Raw genomic sequence first — 22,815 nt, forward strand, 5'->3', positions numbered from 1 at the left:
TGGCAGGAACTGGATACTGATCGTGGATGATCAGCCATGATCACAGTGAATGGCAGTGCTGGCTCAAAGGGCCGAATGTCCTACTCCTGCATCTATTGTCTATTGTCTGTTGTCTATTGCTTGGGGGAAAGTCTGTTTGCATGTGAGGTACTCCCTAGATAACAGATGCGTGTGATCACTGGGATATTAGTGCTATCAACCAATTGTCAGGAAAGATCATCATGGAAAGAATTGGAAAGAAAGGAGTTCAGTGCCTCGGATCTTTGGGAGTAAACCTACTACTAAAGGCACAGAGGTGGTAAATTAGAACTGTGGGTGAGGATGTGTGATACTGTGCACATGAAAATATATTTTGATGTGCACCAATCATCTTTTTAATTTCTATATTAAAGTCCAAAAGCCCCATAATGAAAATTTGAAAGTTTTGTAGTAGAAAATGAGTTACTATTGAAATCTCTGAATAGGAGAGGGGAGGACGACATGAATAAGTTAGGAGGAAATGAAAGGGTTGTAACAAAGAAGGTGAGGGAGAAATTGACAAGAAAAGATTGACAGAAAAGGTGAACAGCAGCCTGCAGCACAAAACAAGAGTTAGTAAAAGCAGTACAAAATTGAATTTTGTATTTTAGAAAGCAGTTGCAATAAGATAGATGAGTTAACAGCATAGACTGCAACCTATGAGTATGGTCTAAAAACTATTACAGAGACAGGGTGATTTAGACTGGGTGCTCAACAGATTATATGTTGTCCAAAAGGAACAGTCTGAAACAAAAGGATACAGGGTAGTATTACTAATCAAGGAAGAGTTCAGAACGGTGTGCAGTGTGATATTGAAGCAGTGAATGGTAATATAGGATTATTTTAGGTTGAAATCATAAATATTAGGGCAAAGAAGACATAGATAGGACCCCAGAACGTACCCTCTCGATAGGATGGAGTACAAACGTGGAAATATCTAGGGCATATTTGAAGGGGGCAAAATTCTCATGGGGGGATTACAGTATATTAACCTTGTTAATATATGCATTGATTCAATGAATCAATCTGGCAAGGAAGAATTCATGGAGTGTGTCAGGGATTGCTTCTTAGAACAGCATATTATGGAATAACCTAGGAACAGGCTAGTTTAGATTTGGTCATGAGTAATGAGGAAGGATTCATAAGGGTTCTTGTGGTTAAGAATCCCCGAGGAGGTGGAGACCACAATATGGTAGATTTCCAGGCACAGGTTGAGGGTGAGCACCGTAAGACCAAGACCATTGTCTTGGACTCAATTAAAGACAATTATAAAAGTATGAAGATGGACTTGGAGAACAAGCTAAAAAACAAAACAGGTCAATAGGTGAACAGTGACAGATAGTGAACCAGCTGGTCCATAACACTCAGCAAGAGCTTATCCCAATTAGAAAGAGGGATTCCATGGAAAACAGGCACAATCTGTAGTTAATAAACAAGGGTCAGGGATAATGTTAAGTTGTAAAGTTGGTATACAAAGAGTCAAGAGCTGGTGGTGGCCAGAGAACTTGGAAGTTTGAAGATCCAGCAGCAAAAGACTAAAAAGTTCATTAGAAAGAAGAAAATTGATTATGAGAAAACAAGTGTGTAATATAAAAACAATAAGAATTTCTATGGATATGTAAGACAGGCTAGGATAGGTGTGAGAACAAAGAGAACAACACTGGTAAATCAATTTACAGGAAACACAGAAATGAAAGATTACTCTTACTTAAAAAAAACTTTTTTTTTACTTCTGTCTTCACTGTGGAGAACTCTGCAAGTATCCCAGAGATAACAGATGGACTAATTCCAAATGACAGGCGGAACCTGCAAAAGCCTCCATCACAAGGGTAAAAGTGGACAAATACTAAGACAAAATAGCCTAAACCCTGGGATTTTAAAGGAAATGGCTACAGAGATAGCGAGTCCATTGGTTGGAATTTTTCAAAGCTTACTAAATTCCAGACAGATACCAGAAGTTGGAAAACAGCCTTTGGCTCTCCGGTGTTCGAAAGGGAGGGAAATGGAAGCCGGGAACTATTAGCCAGTTCAAAGTTCAAAGGTCCAATTTAATGTCAGAGAAATGTATACAATATACATTCTGAAATGCTTTTTCTTTGCAAACATCCACGAAAACAGAGGAGTACCCCAAAGAATGAAGACAGTTAGAACCCCAAAGTACCTTCCAGCTCCCCTCTCTCCCGCCCATAAACGGCAGGGAGCAACAATCCCAACCTCCCCCCACCGGCAAAAAAAGCATCAGCACCGCCACCAAACACCCAGGCATGAGCAAAGCAATAACAAAGACACAGACTTGCAGTTACCCCAAAGATTTCGCATTTCACAGTATTCGACATACCACAGGCTTTCGCTCTCTCCCTAATAAGGGAGAAGGAGGTGTCTTTGTTTTTCCCAGCGAGCGGGGAGATATAACAAACAACTCACTGGTGTGCGATGTTAAAAGTCCGTTATGTCGCTTTTTCCGAGCTCTGTGCCTGAAGATCTCAAAGATCTCGGGTCTCTGGGCACACAGTCTCAGATATCCTGACTCCCCCAACAGCACACAGGTCTCCTGCCATGACACTGACCCTCGATCCGCCCATCTCCAGGGGCTCCAAGATCCTCGGCTTCCAAGTCCAAGTCTGACTCTTAGGCTGAGCCCTTGGCGTGCCGAACTATGGCCGGTTGTGAAACCCCATTCCGGTAAAGAACCGAAGTCAGCGTGTAACTCCAGGTCAGGGTCTTCAATCAAAAGAACCCTGAAAGGGAAAAATTAAGATATTAAAAATGGAAATAGAGCTGTTTCCGAAGATGCAAGTAAAGGAGTCGCCGTTTAGTGCCATCTTTACTCCGCTTCACCAGTTAATGTTAATTTTAACATCCAATGGCAGCAAAAGGCTAACGTCTGTAATTAAAGAGGAAATAGCTTGGTTGAATTCTGGGATGTGAGAGGGTAGGCTGCTAGGAGAAAACCCATCGATGAGGTGTATTCAAATTTCCAAAAGGCATTTGATAAAGTCCCACATATGAGGCTGGAAGCAATGTGTTAGCATGGAATGAAAAACCGGATGTCACATAGAAAACAGAATTGGAATAAATGGATCTTTCTCAAGCTGGAGAGATGTTAACCAGTGAGGAAGCCCCAGGAATCAGATCTTGGCCCTCAGTTGTTTGCTATTTACATTGAGGAGGGAGTGAAATGTAAGATTTTCAGCTTTGCCTATGAGACAAAAATAAATGGAAGAGAATCTTATAGTGAAGATATTGTGATCCTACAAAGAGATGTACTGTAAATAGATTGGATGATTGGGTGAAATTTTGGCAAATGGAAGCATGAGGCCTTGCCTTTCAGTAAGAGGAATCAGATTATTATGTAAATGGAGAGAGACTAAAGTGAATATAATTCAGAAGGATCCAGATATTCTAGTTCATGAATCACAAAGCAGAAGCACACTGGTCCAACAAGAAGACAAGATGCATTTTGGCCTTAGTTTTAAAAGGACTACAGTTTAAGAATAGAGAAAGTTTTAATACAGTTGTGCGGGGTATTGGTGAGGCCACACCTGGAATACTGTGTACGTTTTTGTTCCTCTTATCCAAAAAGGAATTAGTAGCATTAAGCCAGTCCAAAGGTGATTCACCAGGCTAATTCTGGGGATTATTGGTTGTCCTGTCAAGAAAGACTAGACAGCTTGGGTCTGTATTTCTTGGATTTTAGCTGAATGGGGGATGATATATTCGAACATATAGAATCCTAAAGAACTTGACAGGGTAGATATTGAGATGGATTCACTCAGGGGAGAGATTCAAACAAGAGACAAAGTTATTTAAATCTGGGGTGTAGAGAAATACCTTCTCCTGGTGGGTATTGAATCTCTGGGATTCTTCAACCTTGAGGGCAGTGAATACCAGATCATTAGATATACTTAAGGTGGGGATACTGTAGATAAATATTTGGATCATCGAAGAATCAAGGGCTTTGGGCAGTTGGCACAGAGGAGGAGTTGAGGCCAGCGTAGATCATTCATGATCATATTGAATGTTAGAGCAGGCTTGAGGGCCCTGGTGACCTACTCCTACTCCTGTTTCTTGGGAAAGGTTAAATGACTGGCAGTCAAGCTTCTCAGAATGTTTTTCTCTGTCAACCCTCTCATCCTTTTTCTACTTTCCACTCTTTTTTTTCCATTTTTGTTCTCCTTCCTTATTGTTGTCCTTGTGTATATTTCGAGCTTCTAGTGTGGTGTCTGATCTAACTTTGTCCCTACTCGTGCACTTAATTAACTCTTAAGAGCCTGCTTGCTAGAGAGGAAGACTCCCATGTTTTTCATTGGAACTACTGGTAAATAAAAGTATGCTGGTAAAGATTTCAGGTACCTCAAATGAACTTCCATTTCTCCCCCAAAAAACTGGCATCACTCTTGCCTCTAACTCAGAATGGTTGTGATCACTTCAAAGACTTGAACACATTATCTGAGCTGAGGTTATCAGTATAGTACAGAGGGTGTGCCACAGAGTCAAATTTTCATTTGAGGCATTAAACCTGGAGACCATCTACTTGTTCCGGTGATCTAGGAAGGTGCCAAAAGTGACAGATCTCCAGAAAACTCCAGGGAGCCCTAATATTTGCGATCCATCTCCCACCTTCCTGCAGTCGAGACCAGTGGAAATGGATGGATGTTATGTTTGCTTCATTGATATGTGTCTGTTCAAGCTCCATGCAAAGCGCCTGATAAGCATGAGAGCAGTGATTACACTATAAAATAACTCAATGCATGTAAAGTGTTTTAAGAGATTTCTGAGGGGCTTGTGAAGAATTCATGAACAAATATAGGTCTTATTTTATCTATGCCTATCTGGTGCAACTGTCCTTGGTATAAACGGAACCACAGATGCAACATTATCCCCCGTAGCACCTACACACAACTTTCCCAAGCGGTTGGCTTCTTGGTGGGTAAGTAGTCTGCACGACTCATCTCCAATGCTTTACCTATCCGAAAATACCAAACCCAAAACTGGCAGATGCAAGTAAATATGTACGGGACCAATACTATTGTTGGTACAACAGCAGATCAGGAGTGCTGACTGACTTATGGGCTATTAAGCAGATTAATGTTGACGCAGAAATACCATTAACCATCATTCTAAAATATGGAGGAGGGCAGGCCTAATCCCTTGCTTAGGGGAGATGCTTTTAAAATGTATTTCCTGTATGGTTTGGTCTATTTATGTGTTGTCAGATTGCTGCCAGTGTGACAGTAGCACTGTTGATGTCCTGTATGCAAGATCTGTTTCTCACCAACTCTCACTTTGTCTGTTTGTGATTTACAGTGCAACCCTCTCTGTCAAACCTCCACTCTCACACGCTCAGAGTTTTTAGGAGCCCTGAAGGTGCCTGTCCTGACTCAGGGAAGGTGTAGTGAGACCAATCACTAAGCTGCATGCTTCTCCGCCTATGTCATCATTAGCATCGTTGCTTCTGATTTGCTTTGACACTCTCTACTCATCCATGGATTTGTCACCCGGTTCGCCCTGCGCTTATCCATCTTAATTGCATTAACTTTCCGACTTCCAGGTGCAGGATTTTAATTTGGATGTGTATGCCGTACATATTTAACGATCACAAATGGCAAATGCACAGACAGATCCAGGGTGCAGTGGTTGACATAGAAACATAGAAACATAGAAAATAGGTGCAGGAGTAGGCCATTCGGCCCTTCGAGCCTGCACCGCCATTTATTATGATCATGGCTGATCATCCAACTCAGAACCCAGCCTTCCCTCCATACCCCCTGACCCCTGTAGCCACAAGGGCCATATCTAACTCCCTCTTAAACATAGCCAATGAACTGGCCTCAACAGTTTGCTGTGGCAGAGAATTCCACAGATTCACCACTCTCTGTGTGAAGAAGTTTTTCCTAATCTCGGTCCTAAAAGGCTTCCCCTCTATCCTCAAACTGTGACCCCTCGTTCTGGACTTCCCCAACATCGGGACCAATCTTCCCGCATCTAGCCTGTCCAATCCCTTTAGGATCTTATACGTTTCAATCAGATCCCCCCTCAATCTTCTAAATTCCAACGAGTACAAGCCCAGTTCATCCAGTCTTTCTTCATATGAAAGACCTGCCATCCCAGGAATCAATCTGGTGAACCTTCTTTGTACTCCCTCTATGGCAAAGATGTCTTTCCTCAGATTAGGGGACCAAAACTGCACACAATTTGTCTGACGTCAGCAGACAATTTGGCGTTCTGAGAAAGGCAGCTTCCAGATGAGTCTGTGTGTGGCCAGAGCCTGGCTCAGGAAATCCCAGTGCAGTGCCCTCACTTCAGTCAGTCCAGACATTCAGACTCCTTCTTTACCACTCAATGTTCTGAGCTACCCAGTCTGACACCTGAGATTTCTACGTCATTGGCTAAGCCCTAAATTACCAACATCACCGTCCAGGCTTAACTTAAAGTGGGTCAAAAGGCCATTGACACTGAGAGGAAACAAAGATTTTGGAATGACGCATTAGTCATGTGGGGATTCTGCTACGTCTTCTATTCAGTTGACTTCAATGAAACCTTAGAGTAGCATCCGTGTGTCTCCAGGCTGTCCATATGGCAGGTGTTTACTGTGCTGAGCACATTTGGCACTTTTGGACAAAAGTTAATTCATTCCTCCAACTTCCTCCTGAAGGCCAGCCTGTTGTCTCTTTGACCTTTTGGGTTATCTGTTTTTAGAGTTGAGTGGTGTCCAATTCTTCTGTTGCCCAATGTTTTTGAGCTGGCCTGATGTTGGATGTAGGACTCGACCATTCTCCCTGAAGGATTTTAGCCATCAGCAGATCCCTGGGGCTTGGTTGTGCTGTTCCCTTTCACCATGACTTTTGTGGCTCTGCAGCGCACCACTGACCAACAAATAATATTATCTTTGTTGATGGCGCTCTGTTCTAGCAACTGCCAAATTAGGCAAAGGAGGTTTTATGAACCCAGGGTGGAAGGGTTCATAGCACATCTCCCTGTCGATCCCTATTCCACTTGATGGGTGCCCACCTCCAAAGGCACAGCTTACCCAACCGATATTCTGTTCTCCAATAATGAGTGCGTGGTGGGATGGGCTTGTGATGTTAGCACGTGTCTAATTACTGCCCTGCCGATCAATTAGTTGACAATCAGCCTGTAAATTTTACGCCCAGAGTGTTTATCACTCAAGAGTGGTGTGGCTGATCAGATCACGTGTTAGAATGGTTAATCCCATAGCCATGAGGTTAAATATTGGACAAGTTCACCGAGAATCACACAGCCAAAATATTAGGGAGTTACTTCAAAAGCCTTCAATACACCCCCTGGATCTGCCCGTATATATAAACTTTTTTAAAACTTTTTTGTTTTTGGAAGAGAAACTTAAACTTCCTACTCTTGAATCACTGTCCTTTTGATTTAAGAATTAATGCATTTTATTATATCATAACAGCATGGTTTTATTTGGCTGTGCCCAAGGTGCTACCACACATTTATTGAACTAACATCAACCAGATTGCCACCAGATCTCATACTGGCTGCCTTCTCCTTTCCACCAAACATACTTCACCTGTAACTAACCTTCTGTGCCCAAAGGGCTATGCGTTTACTTTCCTAATCCCATAGAGTTGCTGCCTCCCTCCACCCAACCCCAACCTCCCCTCTGCCTCTCCATCCCTTTTCTTTAACACAAATTTGCCTTCACAGGCCCTTGCATTTATGTGAAGAAACAGAAACCCCAGCCAACAAAACATAGTATGGGTTTAGGAAGAGTAGGTCAGAAAGAATTCAGTGGAGTTATGTGTTCTCCACAGGGAGGATGATGTGATAGGTCTCATTTTGTCTAGGAACAGCTGTTTGGAAAATGCCACTGAACATCAAGGTTCTCTCTCTCTCTCTCTCTCTGTTTTCTCCGAACACATTAAATAGAAAAGCCAGTCACCAAGTATAACTCTCAATTAATTCCAGTAATTTTAGGGAACGGGAGGTTCTTTAACCCCTCCAGCCTATTGCATCATTCGATTAGATCATGATTGATTCCATGTCAATTCCATTTACCTGCCTGTGCTCCACAGTCCTTGATACCTTGGCTCCAAGTAAATTGAAGTTGTGATTTTCTTCTCAATTACAACAGTTTCTTTAAGTGTAAGAGGAAAAAAAAACTTTAGATTTCAAATACCCATTGAGTCCTTTTAGCATTATAAACACCTAGATCAAGCCATCCTCCATCTCCCAGACTTGAGGGAGCATGGCTTTCTCTTCCTGCTAAGAAAGTATGTGCGGAGACACGAGAGGAGAACTGTCTTTGTTCATCTGCGCTAAGCTCTGCGGGAGTATCAGTCATCAGTTGATATTAGACCCCAACACTGTCTACAACAGAATGAGATGAGGTGAGTAGAGTGATTGGCACCAACGTAGCATGCCTGTAACTTACTAACCCAAACCCGTACGTCTTTGGAATATGGGAGGAAAGCAGAGCACCTGGGGGAAATTTATGCAAAGAGAGAATGTACAAACTCCTTACAGACAGTGGCAGGAATTAAACCCCAGTCGCTGGCCCTATGAAGCATTAATGGTAACCACTAGGCTATAATTCTGCCAATGAGGAAAGGCTGAATGTAATATTATTATTATATTATTTGAAGCAGAGGAGGCTTAATTGAGGGACAGAGTAAATAGGAAGGGTCTATTTCCCATTGCAGAGGGATGAAAAGCTGACAGGACAGAGGGGATTGGGAGGGGAGGGAAAATGTTCACACTGAGAGTGGAGGGGTGAATGCATCACTGCCTGAATAAATGGTGGAGGGAGAAACCCTCCCCATGAGTAAACAGATTTTGTACCAACAAAGCTATAAGCTTCAGGGCTGTGTCCTTGTGTTGAAAGATGAGATTAGAGCAAGTACCTCTTTCTTGGGCATTAGGAATAAAATAGTTTGGACAGTCTCCACATAAGCTTTCTGCAATTCTATGATAAATATAAGATCTTTAGCATAAATCCAGCAAGAAGTGCAAGGTAGATTTCTTTACCCACACAGTTTGTTTGAAGCAGATATTATAGATGTAAATGCATTTGAGGGATAAGAGAAAGGAATAAATGGGCTTGGTAATAATGTGAGTTCAAAGGTGAGAAAGAGGCTTGTACCAGCTTGGTTGAGCTGAGTGGCTTTGTGCTCAATGAGGCAGAAGATTGCTGGTGAACATCACTCGGCCAACACCAGCTGAGCCTGACCCAGCTGATCTTCCATTTAGAGAGGGTGTTGCATCTCAAGAATGTTAACTGGCTCATTGCTGGGAACTGAGGGGCTGGACTGGCGATGAGACGGTGGAATTTGAGGAACTGGATTTTCTGTTCCCTCCCATCCTCAAGGATTTTCCATGTGTTATAGAGAGAATGATTAATCAGTTTCAGAGCTTTATAAACCCCAGATTAGAGTAATTTGCACAACAATGGGCTGTTTATTCCCAAATGGTCTAATGATTGATGTTTCCAATCATAAATCATTGTCCCTGAGAAAGGTACTCTTGCTGATGAGCTTCCTCACTTAGTCCATTTCAATAAAGCAACGCTTCAACTTTAAAGTTCTCCATCCCACTCTCAGGAGCACTTTCCAGCTTCACAAATCTCTCTCAGTTCTGGCTTCTTGTGCTTTCAAAATTTAAGTGTTCCACCTTTGCAGAATTTTGGAATTTACTCTTTTATCCTAGGCCTCTTCCGTTTTCTTTAAGGTGCTCCCTAAAACCAAGCTCTTTGACTGAATAATATCTTTCATGCGAGGGTTCCCAGCTATGGACCATAACCATTAAGCAAGGGGTCCATGGACTCCTGCTCTTATGGATGGTGTAAAATGTCATTTGGTGATCAGTTTTAGTACATTGAAGACCCTGTCTAATACAAGCAGCTTTTCAATAACATGCCTGAGTGAATTTAATCTAAAACCAGTGAATGGGAACTTTGAGTTGTGCTTCCATGGTTTTCAGTATTTGTACTGAGTGCTGTCTGTGTGTATAACATGGATGCACGCAGAAGCTGCTCGACAAGTGCAGCGACATACTGGCATCCACTGTATAAGGTCATTGATATCGGAGGCATATGAACAGCTCAAACCATTCACACTGAAGGATGCCCTACCAAAACGGTTGGGACATGCTTCAACATTGGTCAATATGAGCCTGATTTAGCAGATCTGTTGACAGGGAGTCGAAGATGTTGATCTTCTCTGAGATAGATCCTTCTTTAAGTGTTTAATGCCATTGCCCACAAATTCAGGAATCCTGATCTGTAATCCTCGAAAATTCTGCCCTATATATTCCGAACCTCTTCTCCTGGCCCAATCTTACCCTCCCTCCAGCACGTTACCCCATCTGTCCCTTTTTCGCTTGTGTGGGTAAAGCTGTTCCTCCATGCAAAACACCTTGAGCCAGGAAGGGGGTGATGAGGGCAGTGGGCAGACCTGGCAGAAACGGCGTGGGAGTCCCCTGACAGCATGAGTTCAATACTGTATGCCTTTCCCCGGAGCTAAAGGACTTCTGCTTCACCCTGTGAAGCTGATCAGGTGGCGGTCTGAAATCCTGGAGAGAAGCCCGTTCTCCAGGAGACTGCATGAACGAGGCGTTCAACTTAAATGTTTAGTTAAATGTTAAAATTACTCTTCAAGTGTAAAAAATTCCAAGGCAACCCCCAGCTCCACTGGTACCTCCTGTGCTGCATTTATGCCTCATTTGAATATTGGCATCTAACTAATTGATGGGACTCCCTGCAGTTTGCTCTAAAGACCACCCATCAGTTCACTCCATAAACACAAATAGTTTCAGTATCCTCAGGAAAATACACACTCTTAAGCCAAAATCTTCCAGGCTAGCAGAGCACGCTGCTGGAGTGACAGGTATCTTCACCTCCAGTTGCTCAGTTATAAGACCTGTGACATACAGTAGCACCCCCCTCAACTTTACACAACTCAAAACGCTCCCCCCTGACCCAAGCCAGCTTTGTAGGACTGATCCGATAATTGTACTGCTGACAGTCTTCACAGTTTGAGCGGGCACTGTCCAAACATTTCACACACCCACTGTTAGCTTTGCTAAAATGCCAGTGACAGGCTGGAGTGCTGCAGGCAACATAGAGCTTACAAAGGATGGAATTAAAGTGTAAATGAATGCCGTTACGGTGCACATTAATGAGTATGTTTTATTTATTGACGTACAGTGCAGAATAGGCCCTTCCAGCAAAGCCCCCTATTTAATCCTAGCCTAATCACAAGACAATTTACAATAATTAATTACCCTACCAACTGAGGAAGGGAACTGGAGCACCCGGGGGAAACCCACGCAGTCATGGGAAGAACGTACAAACTCTTTACAGACAGTGGCGGGAATTGAACCCTGGTCACCTGCACTGTAAAGTATCTTGCTAACCACTACACTACTATGCCACGCATGAGTGAGTGTGTCTGCAAAGGTGTATGTGTGCGTGAAGGTTGAATTTATCGTCATATACATTTATGCACAGGTGCAATGAAAGGGAAGCAGGCCATTTGGCCCATCAAGTCTATGCTACCAAACACCTATTTACACTGATCCCATTCTATTCTTCTCACATTCTCATGAACTTCCCCCAAGTTCTACCACCCACCTACACACCGGTGATAATCTACCGTGGTTTAATTTAGATAAATGTGAGGTGTTATGTTTTGGGAAGGCAAGCCAGGGTGGAATTTACACAGTAAATGGCAGGGCCCTGGAGAGTGTTGTAGAACAGAGAGACCCAAGGGTGCAGGAACGCGGGTCCCCAGAAAGTGGTGACACAGGTAGACAGGGTGGTGAAGAAGGCATTTGGCACACTTGCCTTCATGGGTCAGGATATTCAATACAGGAGTGGGAATGCTAACCTGTGGTGCGATCATTTCAGTCGAGTATGCTGTACAAGATTGCCAGAAAGGCACTTTTGGAGTACTGTCTGCATTTCTGGTGGAAAGGATGCCATTAAACTGGAGAGGGCGCCAAAAAAAGATTTGCAAGGCTGATTCACAGGGTGAACGAGCAAACCCCACACTGGCAGGAGCCACTGGGGCAGCCCACAACTGTCACCACACATCCCAACACCAATTTAACATGACCACGATGCTTGGCAGGACAACGCAGGACACAACCAGCAGCAACACCAACCCCTTTCCTCTGTACCACCCACGGACATTCCAGGCACCCAGACTCCAGGCTGCAGGCCTCCGGCACCAAAATAGGATGCCCATGAACTTGCTAACTTGTAAGTCTTTGGAATGTGGGAGGAAACGTAGGCACCTGGAGGAAACCCACACCACGCGATCTCAGGGAGAATGTACAAACTCCCTGCGGAGAGAGCGGCGGGAACGAAACCCTTACCACTGGCACTTAAAATATTATGCTAACCACTATGCCACCCCATGATGATCTGACGATCCCACCCAACAGAACTGAGTGTGCGACCTCCACTGACGCAACAGAGAGGTGGAGGGTGAGCTGTTCAAAATCATGAAGTATTTTGATAGTTGAAGAAAGTTGAAAATGTTTACACCACAGGGAGATAAGTAGCCAAGGGAGCAGAGGAAGGGAATACTATTTAACATAACAGGAAAGTGGGGCCAGAGCAGGGACAGCTGGAACACAAGCTTCTCATGAACGTTATGTATGCACACTCATCGGCTTACGTGTGTTACGTGCGCTTGCCGAAATGCAGTCAGACACGACTAGTCCACGTTACATGTCAAACAGTGCACTGAATTGTCTAAAAGGCTAATGAAAGCACCAGAAAGGAATTATATCGTTACTTAAAAAAGGAAAAGATTTGCGAGAAAATGTGGGGGAAACGGACTGAGCTGAACAATGCCAACAAAGAGCAAGCAAGTGTAAGATGGGCCGAATGGCCCCTTTCAAAGCTGTATGATCCATTGGAATTCTCAACAGTGTGTATTTGTCTTTGTTTGTCTGTTCTACAGATCAAGCAAGTCATGGGATTAAAGGGGCTCTTCCACAGAAACCCAAAGCAGGCTTCGCTCGACAGTCATGCTGCTGTAATGCTGACTCGCAAACACTCTTTTAGCAGCCACATCCTGCGCAGGACCGCCAGCGCTCCCACCAAAGGGCAGCAGAAAGGCAAAAAGGGCTTCCCGCACATTGTTCTAGATACCAAAGACTGCAGCTCAGAGGGAGCAAGTGAGTCTGATGACACCTCCCAGCCTCGCTTCGAGCAAGAGGCTGAACATGCCGAGGCTGCTCCAGAAGGTGCTGAACGGGCTGGCAGCGAAAGGGAGGTGCAGACGGAGGCCTTCAAAGGTAAGGGGACCAGACAGGGGTCGGGGGAAGGTCAGAAGCAACGTGTGACTAATATGCCGATGGGTGTGGTGTTTAGCGAGCCCTTAAGACGGGCTAACCGAGTGCGTATTCTGGACCCCGAGGAGCAGAGGCAAGGCATGTTTACCAGGTGTGCCCTAAATGGCTGCGGTAGAATTGGCATGGCCACCAATTGCATGAAATGCGTCATTGGTTCTAGGGAGAGCCCAGATCTAGAACGCAAGTGGAAAGATCACGTTCACAGGCCAGCTGCCCTGGCAGTGTCCAAGCGGGCAGGTCAGCGAGCCTCACCCAAGGACGAACGGCTAATACTCCCCCAGCAGGCGGTCCAGTGCCAACCCAAGCAGAGGTGGGGATGCCAGATCGCCCACGGTGCCAGCTGCAGCAGCACAGAGGTCGACCAGTCGGAGGCCACCACCAGGGGCTTTGACTCAGCTGAGTCTGATAGCCTGCAGGGTCTTGGCAGTCCGGGGCTCTCACTCCACCTGGCACGTGACCCTCCGAAGTATCCAGGCACCCTTCAACGTGAAATGAACTCTTTGTTTGTACAAAAGATGGAGGAAATCCGAAGCACATCTCCAATCTTTTTCACGGGTAAGACCTGAATGGACCATTTTATTGACCTGTCTTTTGCTTTGTAGATCAACCTATTTCTCCTGTCCAGCTAAACCCCTGAACCCTGAGCACCGTGCCCACTGTAGATTTGCCATCTGTTACCTCTTGAGAAAACTGGCACAGCCTGGTGCAGACGTGGGAATCCAAGTTAGAACCGGCTGTTCCCCATTTTGGCATTTCCTGCTCAATGTTTCAAGGTCAATTTTCTTTTCCACTTAGAGACTTCAGAATAGTTCAAGCCAGCCGAGCACCTTAAACAAATTGGGATTTGAGGTTTACATTGCCTCAGAGTGGAGGGCGAGGAGATTGAAACCACTTCTTTGAAACTAACTTGGGTAACAGCACATGATTAGCTATGCTAACCATAACGATGACAAATATATTAGTCTGGGTAGCATCCAGCCTGGTGGCATAAACATTGATTTAACTAACTTCTGATAATTTCTCCCCTCCCCCTTCTCTCTTCTGTTGCCCATTCTAACTCCCCTCTTACCCCTTCTCTTCTCTGCACCTGCCCATCACATGCCTCTGGTACTCCCCTTCCTCTTCCTTTCCTCTCCTTTCTCCCCTGGTCCACTATCCTAAGTGATTACTTCTTCTTCAAGCCTTTACCTCTTCTACTTCTCACTTCACCTCCCAACTTGTTACTTCATTTACCCTCTCTCCCACCCACCCACCTTCCCCCTCACCTGGTCACACCTGTCACCTGCCTTCCAGCCACCACCCCCCCACCACCCCCACCGTCTTATTCCGGCTCCTGCCCCCTTTCTTTGCAGTCATACTGAAGGGTCTCAGCCCAAAATGACAACTGCTTATTCCTCTCCAGGGTTCCTCCAAGAGTGTGTTCTACATACGTAATGAAGAGGGAAGTCGGTTCCTCATCTGGGTTTCCCACTTGCTTTAGTCCCTTCAGTCTTCGCCCACTACTGTCTAGAGTTCTGGTGCCACACATACAGTGGAAGAGAAGGAATTTGAGTAACTACGAGTGTTGGCCTGAGGGGAGGGGAGACCCACAGGCACTTTGTGTACCCAGGAGGGACACCTATGACTTCTGGCCTACCGGGAAGTCTTAACTGGGCTTCTTTTGACCACTAATAGAACCCTAAGTCCTGTGGAGTCTTTTCCTCCAGAAAATAAGGGCCTAGCAGGTCCTAGTCAAGATATGAGTAGGTGACCATTATATCATCAGACCACAGGTCTGTTGTGTCACAAGGACCAACTGGTCTGGAAGCAGATGTCTATTCCAAGCAGAGGAAATGGCCAGTTAATGTATAATAAGTTCTCAGAAACAACTCTGAGTCCTGCTCCCAAAGGGCAGGGCTAACAATTGAAAGATTGAGACCATTGTGGGTAAATCAGTGCAAAACTGGGAGAAAGTTCAATATAGCACTGAAAAGGGTTAGCACAGATGTCGGTGAGCTGGTTTTGAAGTTCACCCAATATTGGGGTAGGATATAAAACAAGGTTGGTCCTGATGCCCAATGAACAGATTGAGTTAAAGCTGCCTCCAACTTCCTATCTTTCACTGAAAGAAAGACTTGTGACAGTGTGACCTTTCAGTAAATGCCACTAGTTTTGAGTGTGACTTGTCCATCTTCCTTTGTGTTTCCTTTCTCTTTTCTTCCTGCCCAATGAGTTTAACTGTTTGCAATGTTCTGCCCTTGCTACCACATGCAGTGGACAACTGACCAGGAGAGCAACACAAAGGTAAAACTCTGTTCCCCTTGGATTTCTCCCTCAACCCCCAACCCCACATCCTGCAGGGAATGCCCTGCTTCATTGAACCTGTTGCCTAATGGGTGATAAGACCTTGCTTTCCATTGCAGCGAGTTTTGCAAAGATGTCCCAGCATTGGACCAAGACAAGGAGAGGGCTAGAAGGTGAACACCCATCTGCATATTAGTGAAACTCATCCTGGGACACATCCTGGTAGAAAGTTTTCTATTCCATTGGTACAACTTAGTTATTTAGTTCGTTAGTCAGTTATTGAGATACCGTTCAGAATAGGCCCTTCCAGCCCTTCAAACTGCACCGCCCAGCATTCCCCCGATTTAACCCCAGCCTAATCACGAGACAACTTACAATGACAAACTAACCTACCAACCAGTATCTTCTTGAACTCTGGGAGGAAAACGGAGCACCCTGAGGAATCCCACACACAGTCACAGGGAGAACGTAAATGCCCCTCACGGGCATCGAAGTTGGGTCGCTCGTACCGTAGAGCATTGTGCTCGCCACCATGCTACCACTATTCTGCCTGCCTGGTACTCGACAATATACCAAAATCAAAAGTGACGTGCATAGCGAGAATTTAAAACTCACACCGGACCGATCTGATTCGGTTGGTTGAACTCTCATTTGAGTCGGAAGGTTGTGACTTGAAGTCCCACTCCATGAAGCTGAGTCTGGAACCCAAGCTGGTATGGCACACCGTTGAAGGAGCTTCTGCCCGACATAGGAGACGTTACACACAGGGGGCTCTTCGTCCTCTCAAGCGGCTGTAAAGGGTTTCATGGTAACACACGGAAGAAGAGTGGCGGGGTTCACCATATGGGGGCCATTAACACCTTGCTCTTGGCCACATTTCCTATCACACTACAGTAACTGCCTTTGGAGACACTAAAGACTGCAGAAGCGGAAATCTGGAGCCAAAGGCAACTCAGTGTGGCAGCACATCTGATCGGGATGTCGGGCCCCTTGACAAGAGTTTCAACTGTCCAGTCCCTTTCACAGGTGCTCCCTGACTGGTGATTTCTCCAAAATGTATTCCTTTAGAAAAAACAAGAGTTATAAATGCATTGGAGCATCCTGTGGCTGTGAAAACTGCAACAAAGCAGGGCAGTGAGGATCAGGTATAATACCTGTGGCCTTTAAAAATCTGCTTGCATTCTGTCTTGGCTCTGATCCCACCTGCTCAATCAGTCCCTGATTTCTTTAGTTCCCATCCATAGAGCCATCCATCTCAGGCTTGGATAGACTTCACCATCACCCTCTGAGGTAAAGGGTTCTGATGAGGTACAACCCTCCATCACTGACATTTCCCCTTCCCATGCTCCTAAATGATTGACCCCTTATCCTAGGGTAATGCCTCCTGCTGCCGGGGTAACGTCCCCTAAAATGCAAAGACAGAAGCAGCAACCTCCACAATGAGGCCCCACAGGGAGCCTGCACGTTTCATTAAGATCACCTCTCATTCCTCAAAACCCCATTGTTACATGGCACTCGAAGTCTGATCTAAAAGCAAAGACAGGCACCAGGAGAGAGACTGATGGCTTTTTGTCGAAGGTGATCAATCCAAAATGCTAACGTTAACCTGCCTCACCTGCTGAACGTCTCCAGCATTCGCCTGCTGCTATTCCAGAACCCTATGCACAACCTGCTCGGCCTGCCCCCAGCCGCCCCATCCCGGGATGCAAGAGCTTCTTTTCCGTCAGTTGGTTTAAAGACGCCGTGGTGGAAACCCACCCTGGACGGTTTGAGGCAGCAAGGAATCACAGTGTGGCTTTAGGAGGAGTAAAGGAGGCTGCTGACTTGGTATCTGCCATTCCGCATGCTCTCAGTACCAGGAGCTGTAGCTCCGTCATTCATAGCAGGCAAGATCTATAAAGGAACTTCGATTCACAGAAGGCGGACATCAGCCCGTTGTAAACCCACCTGTCCCATTCGCCTGCTCTTTGCCATAGCCATGTAATTATTCTATGTTGGATGCCCATCCAGCACCATCTTGTAAACTTTAATGTTTATGAAGTATTTCAAACCTCCTCAAACAAATCCAGAAAGAATGATTTAGCCTTGCATGTTGCCTGTCCCGCTCTCAGAAAGTCCCAAAAAGTTCTTTGATTCTAGGAACTCCTACTGGCTGCTTTGAGCACAGCAATATCTCACAATGTGATGGCTCAGGGCAGTGGAGGGTCATTGACAGATTGGTGTAAAGGTATCTTTACCCCACAATAAAATCTTGTTGCAGCCATCCCAAGGGTCATTGATACTCAGGCTCTATTCCAGCATGGACTATCATTCTATAGCCCGCAACCTTAGACATGCCCAGGGTTGGCTGTTAGTTTGTTATCCAGGGTCATCATTTATCATATAGTTCCAAAGTCACGAGCAAAGGCTTCTTTCCCCCACGCTCCATACAACTGTTGTTTCTTAGTCCATGTAGTCATCGTGCTACAAGAACAGTGGGTGACTCCTATCTTGTCGCAAAGTTCTATGATTGAGACATCTTTGCTGAAACTCAACTGTAATTTCATCCTAATAATATGTTAAACCATCTGATTTGGAAACATTGGATTTTATCACCAGTAACATTTTCAACGAAGCTTTTCGACTGGTCTGCATGTTCCGAGCCTCTGTATGTGCTTATTGACATTTCACTGACCTCAATACTGCTATTACTTAGTGAGTCAAAGAGTCAAAGCAATCATCCGGGTACCAACATATGTTGTGAGGTGGCCGGGTTGTTGTAAATCTTTATGAAAATTTATGCGTACAGAGCATGACAGTAATGTGGATGATTGTGTAAAACACAACTAATAAATAAACTAGTCCCTGGCTGAACTCAATTTTTGAGTGGATCAGGTAACCTCGCACTGTTTACACAAAGAAATAAAACATCCCCTCTGTTTTGAAGGTTTCGTGCATCAGCAGTTAAATAATGAGCGAGAAGTGTTTGTTTGTGCATGTATGGTCATGGCCACTGAGTGTAAGTTCATGGTCTTCTTCTGCCAGAGCCCATCCACGTCAAGGTTTGATGTGTTGTGCGTTCAGAGACACTCTTCTGCACACCACTGCAGTAACGCATGGTTATTTGAGTTACTGTCGCCTTCCTGTCAGCTTGAACCAGTCTGCCATTCTAATTTTGACCTTTCTCATGAACAAGGCATTTTTGCCCACGGAACTGCCACTCAGTGGATTTTTTTTTTGCACCATTCTTTGTAAAACTTCAGAGACTTGTGTTAGAAAATCCCAGCAGATTTGCAGTTACTCAAACACCCTGTCGGGCACCAACAATCATTCCATGGTCAAAGTCACTTAGGTCACATTTCTTCCCCAGTTCTGATGTTTGGTCTGAATAACAACTGAACCTCTTGACCATCTCTGCATGCTGCCATGTGATTGGCTGAATGGATATTTGCATTAACGAGCAGGTGTACAAGTGTACCTAATAAAGTGGCAATTGGGTGTATATGTAATTCCCTAAGTCCTCAAGTTGCCATCTAGACCATGGGGTGATGTGTGCTCAGAGCTGAAGCATTGCTATATTGTGCTCTAAATTAAGTCTCCTCCAGATAGATCCAGTGATATGTGATATGAATACGTTACTAATCACTGCGCTGTTCATTCGTGTGAAAGCACAGTCCGTCTACGTTTGCAGAATAGCAATGCTCCTCTGTAGACTTCAGTGGTAAATGCTACAAGAAATGATATTTTGCAAAAGAATTACAAACAAAACAAACACTATTCAACCAAATACTATTTAAATCATCCCAGGGCAAAGAAACTTCAAGGTTATTTCTTCACAGAAAAGTCAGGATTAGGGCGAATTTTGCTACATCTGAGGCAAAATTACTATTATACTCCAATAATCTGCTCTGAAAATTTAGGACATGTACAGTAACAAGCCTACCCATCAGTGGCATTACCAATGCCCTGATAAGGCATTATGGCAAAAAGTACTTTAAGTGTTGAACAAGTGAATCTCCTTGCTCCTGGACATCTGCTGCAGGTGAAACAGCTGCTTCTAACAGTAGTGGTCTTTGCATTGAACTGAGACTCAGCTCCTTTGAGTAATCATTGAAGTGGAGTGGACTTACATTACAACAATGTCAACTTTTAAGAGGACTTGTCAATTGCCAGCTGTTTTGTTCTCTGATGCTTTGGGGTGAATCTTTCAGGAAGATGATAGTGTGCCCATTGTACATAGCGTGGCTAATACTCAAATCAATCAACACAGGCCAAGGAGATGACCATTAAGACCTAGGTTGCAAATCTCCAGAATTTACACTACCTACTTCCCACAAAAAGGCATTTTGCCCTTTGTCTCGTTACTGGACTTGTACATTAATTGCTCATTGCTACAAAAAGTTAGGTTAGGGTTTCTAATAAATCCTTCTTACCAGCCTGGTAATCCTTCAGGATAGCTAATCAAAACTACAGGTTCAGTGTGAAGAAAAGCTAACCATTGAAGCCTTTCCCACACAGCCCGTAATTGTTTGTTTACTTCCCTTTCCTCGTGACCTAAGCATCCCTTTCTTTCCCTTTTCAACCCACTTTCTGTACCTGTCTTGAATTTAATTCGTCCTCCCTCTCCATCACCCCTTGACCTTTTTTCTTCTCAGTTCCTAGGCCTCATCGGTCGACAAGAGTTAAGGTTGGGCTTATCACCTACTGAGCTCGCATTTGCCTGTTTCTGCTCATCCAGTGTTATCAGCCCATCATCCAGCTTGTCACCACATTGAGCACTTCCGACAGTCGGCTAATGGTGCAAAACACGAGCTGTTTGGCCTCATCAACACTTGCCTCTTGTGCTTTGCTGCACTTCATTGAACTGTGCTGACCCACATAGGCCTGCTGTGCTCCTTCCCTATGATGTAGAAGGAGGCCATTTGATCCATCTGATCAATGCTGGCACTCAGGGCAATCTCAGCAGTCCCATTCCCTTGCTATCTCTTCTTCCACTCATGCTCATTAACTCCTCCCTGATACCCCTACTGGCCATTTACGCTCAGGTTTACAGTGGTCATTTGACCTACCAACCAGTCTTTAGCTGTGATTGGAATCTGGAGTGCCCCAGTGGCCACTGTTGTAGCGTGGATGAAGTCACCGGAGAGACAGAGTCACTGGTAGATACAAAGCAGCTTTATTCACACAACAAGGTACAGCAGGCATCTTACAGACGGAGACGCTTTCCGTAGAAAGGACTGCTAGCTCAATGTGGGCTCGATATTTATATGCTAAACACAAAGGCAATCACTACTTAAAAAGTTATAGACAATGCTTCGTATTGAAGCTACATAGAAAATATCACACCATCCTTTCCTCCCGATGCCAACATGTCTGGGTTGCAAGTTAAATCCACAATACCTTTATTTGGCATTTTACTTGCTAACATAGAAGACAATTGATATTTATAATGTACAGATAATACTGTCTGAAACTACAGCATTAGGTCAAACTACGGCGCCAGAAGCATCTGGGTATTCACACCTTTTTAGGAAGCGCATTGTTGTGGACTCAATCCACAATACTTTGTCAAATAGAATTCTGGTGGCCAAAGTCATTTAAGTGTAAACAAATCATCTACCCAAAAAAACTCACTCTAACAGCCACGAAGAGAATGTACCGACAGCTGGAGAAGTCAGAAGCAAACCTGGCTTACTGGAGCTGTGAGACAGCTGCCACCGACCAGTCCATTGGACTATGCTGTGTCAAACTGTGCTGTCTCATTGTGTTGGAGTGTGGCATTGTACTGATGCAAGGTGTTGTATTGGTGTGTGGTGTGTTGGACTGTGCTGTGCCAGACTGTACTCCGTCTTTGTGTTGGAGTGTCGCGTTGCGCCAGCATGTCGTGTTGGACTGGGCTGTACTGGACTGTGTTATGAAATGCTCGACTGTTCTGTGCTGTGTGTTAGTTTGTGTTGTGTTTATGGGTGTGGTGTGTGCTGCAGTTGGGTGGGTACTGTGACGGGGTGCATTGCAATGTATTGCTGTAGACCTGTGTAAGAATGGATTGTGCTGAACAGCTCTCTGTTCATTTTCCATTAAAGGAGCAGTTTCTACATTAAATAGAAGTCTCAATTTCTCCGGTAGCCAATTGTTTGTGGTTACAAATCATTGCTGGCTGTGTCAACTGGTTTACTGTGCGTTCATTAACCACCAGAGAAATGACATTTTGAAATTGAAAGAGGCAAAGCAATTGATTTAGGAATGATCACTAACAGAGCAAATACCTTTCAAAAATGAAACAAATTGCTTTTTCAAAAGGCGTGTGTTACTTAAGCCACTAAAAGAACAACTTTTTACCTTGGGTATTATTGGGTAGGAAGAGTTCTCGATTTCACTGGATGTGCTGTCTGTATCAATGTTTGAAGTGTGTGTAAATGTTAATAGCTTCGCGAGGACTTGAGGCAAAATAAAACTCCTTGTGTTCCTCAAGCACCAGTTCATCGGTTTGTGTCCCCGTCAGAAATGTGGGAAGGTGCATTGGAGTTCTGAGCTAATGGTTCAGGTGCACTGGCTGGGATCCCTCTGGCATATATCCCTCTGACATATATCCCTCTCTCTGACATATATCTCTCTGGCATATATCTCTCTGGCATATATCCCTCTGGCATATATCTCTCTGGCATATATCTCTCTGACATATATCTCTCTGGCATATATCTCTCTGACATATATCCCTCTGGCATATATCTCTCTGCAAGGGCCCAATGAGCTAGGAGTCACAGGGTGAGGCTCAAAAGGTTATACAGCATGGGAATAGGTCCTTTGGCCAAGGTGGTGAGAATCATCTAAGAGTCCTTCAGATCATTTAAGAATCATTTCCGAGTCCTCACCTCCAGAAGCACCCGCCCTGCCAGGCTCCCTGCTGCTGGAATCAGCTTCAGTGCTTCCTCGACTGTGGAGAATCCCTCGGCCATTGATGGGACTCACCCAAGAAAACACTGCCTCCCTGAAGTCAAATAATCGGCCCGAGCAACGGCCTTGGGAATGTCAGGGGAAGAAGTTGGACATGTAACAGCACTTTGACCCTAGTGATGCAATGATGCTGACTGGCTCCTTGACTTTGCCTGCCTTCCATTCATTGGTTTATTATTGTGATGTTTGTTGAGATACTGTGAAATGCCTTTGTTTGCATGTCATCCAGATCATGTCCTA

The 22,815-nt window shown here is 44.7% G+C and overlaps 1 protein-coding gene and 1 long non-coding RNA gene across 2 annotated transcripts in view; one reads left to right on the plus strand and one right to left on the minus strand.

The window, feature by feature from the left end:
* plch2a (phospholipase C, eta 2a) overlaps window positions 1–22,815 on the plus strand; it is a 177,554-nt gene that overhangs the window by 146,347 nt on the left and 8,392 nt on the right. The window contains exon 22 of the mRNA XM_063033234.1: window positions 12,966–13,302. Coding sequence (XP_062889304.1) covers window positions 12,966–13,302 — 337 coding nt within the window. The remainder of the gene's footprint in view (window positions 1–12,965; window positions 13,303–22,815) is intronic.
* Window positions 1,823–22,815, minus strand: part of LOC134337895 (uncharacterized) — a 60,851-nt gene continuing 39,858 nt past the window's right edge. Inside the window, exons 2-3 of the long non-coding RNA XR_010016106.1 lie at window positions 8,056–8,134; window positions 1,823–2,756 (exon numbers count right to left, since the gene is read on the minus strand). This is a non-coding gene — a long non-coding RNA (uncharacterized LOC134337895). The remainder of the gene's footprint in view (window positions 2,757–8,055; window positions 8,135–22,815) is intronic.

Source organism: Mobula hypostoma, chromosome 25 (genome assembly GCF_963921235.1).
Source record: "Mobula hypostoma chromosome 25, sMobHyp1.1, whole genome shotgun sequence".
Taxonomy (NCBI): domain Eukaryota; kingdom Metazoa; phylum Chordata; class Chondrichthyes; order Myliobatiformes; family Myliobatidae; genus Mobula; species Mobula hypostoma.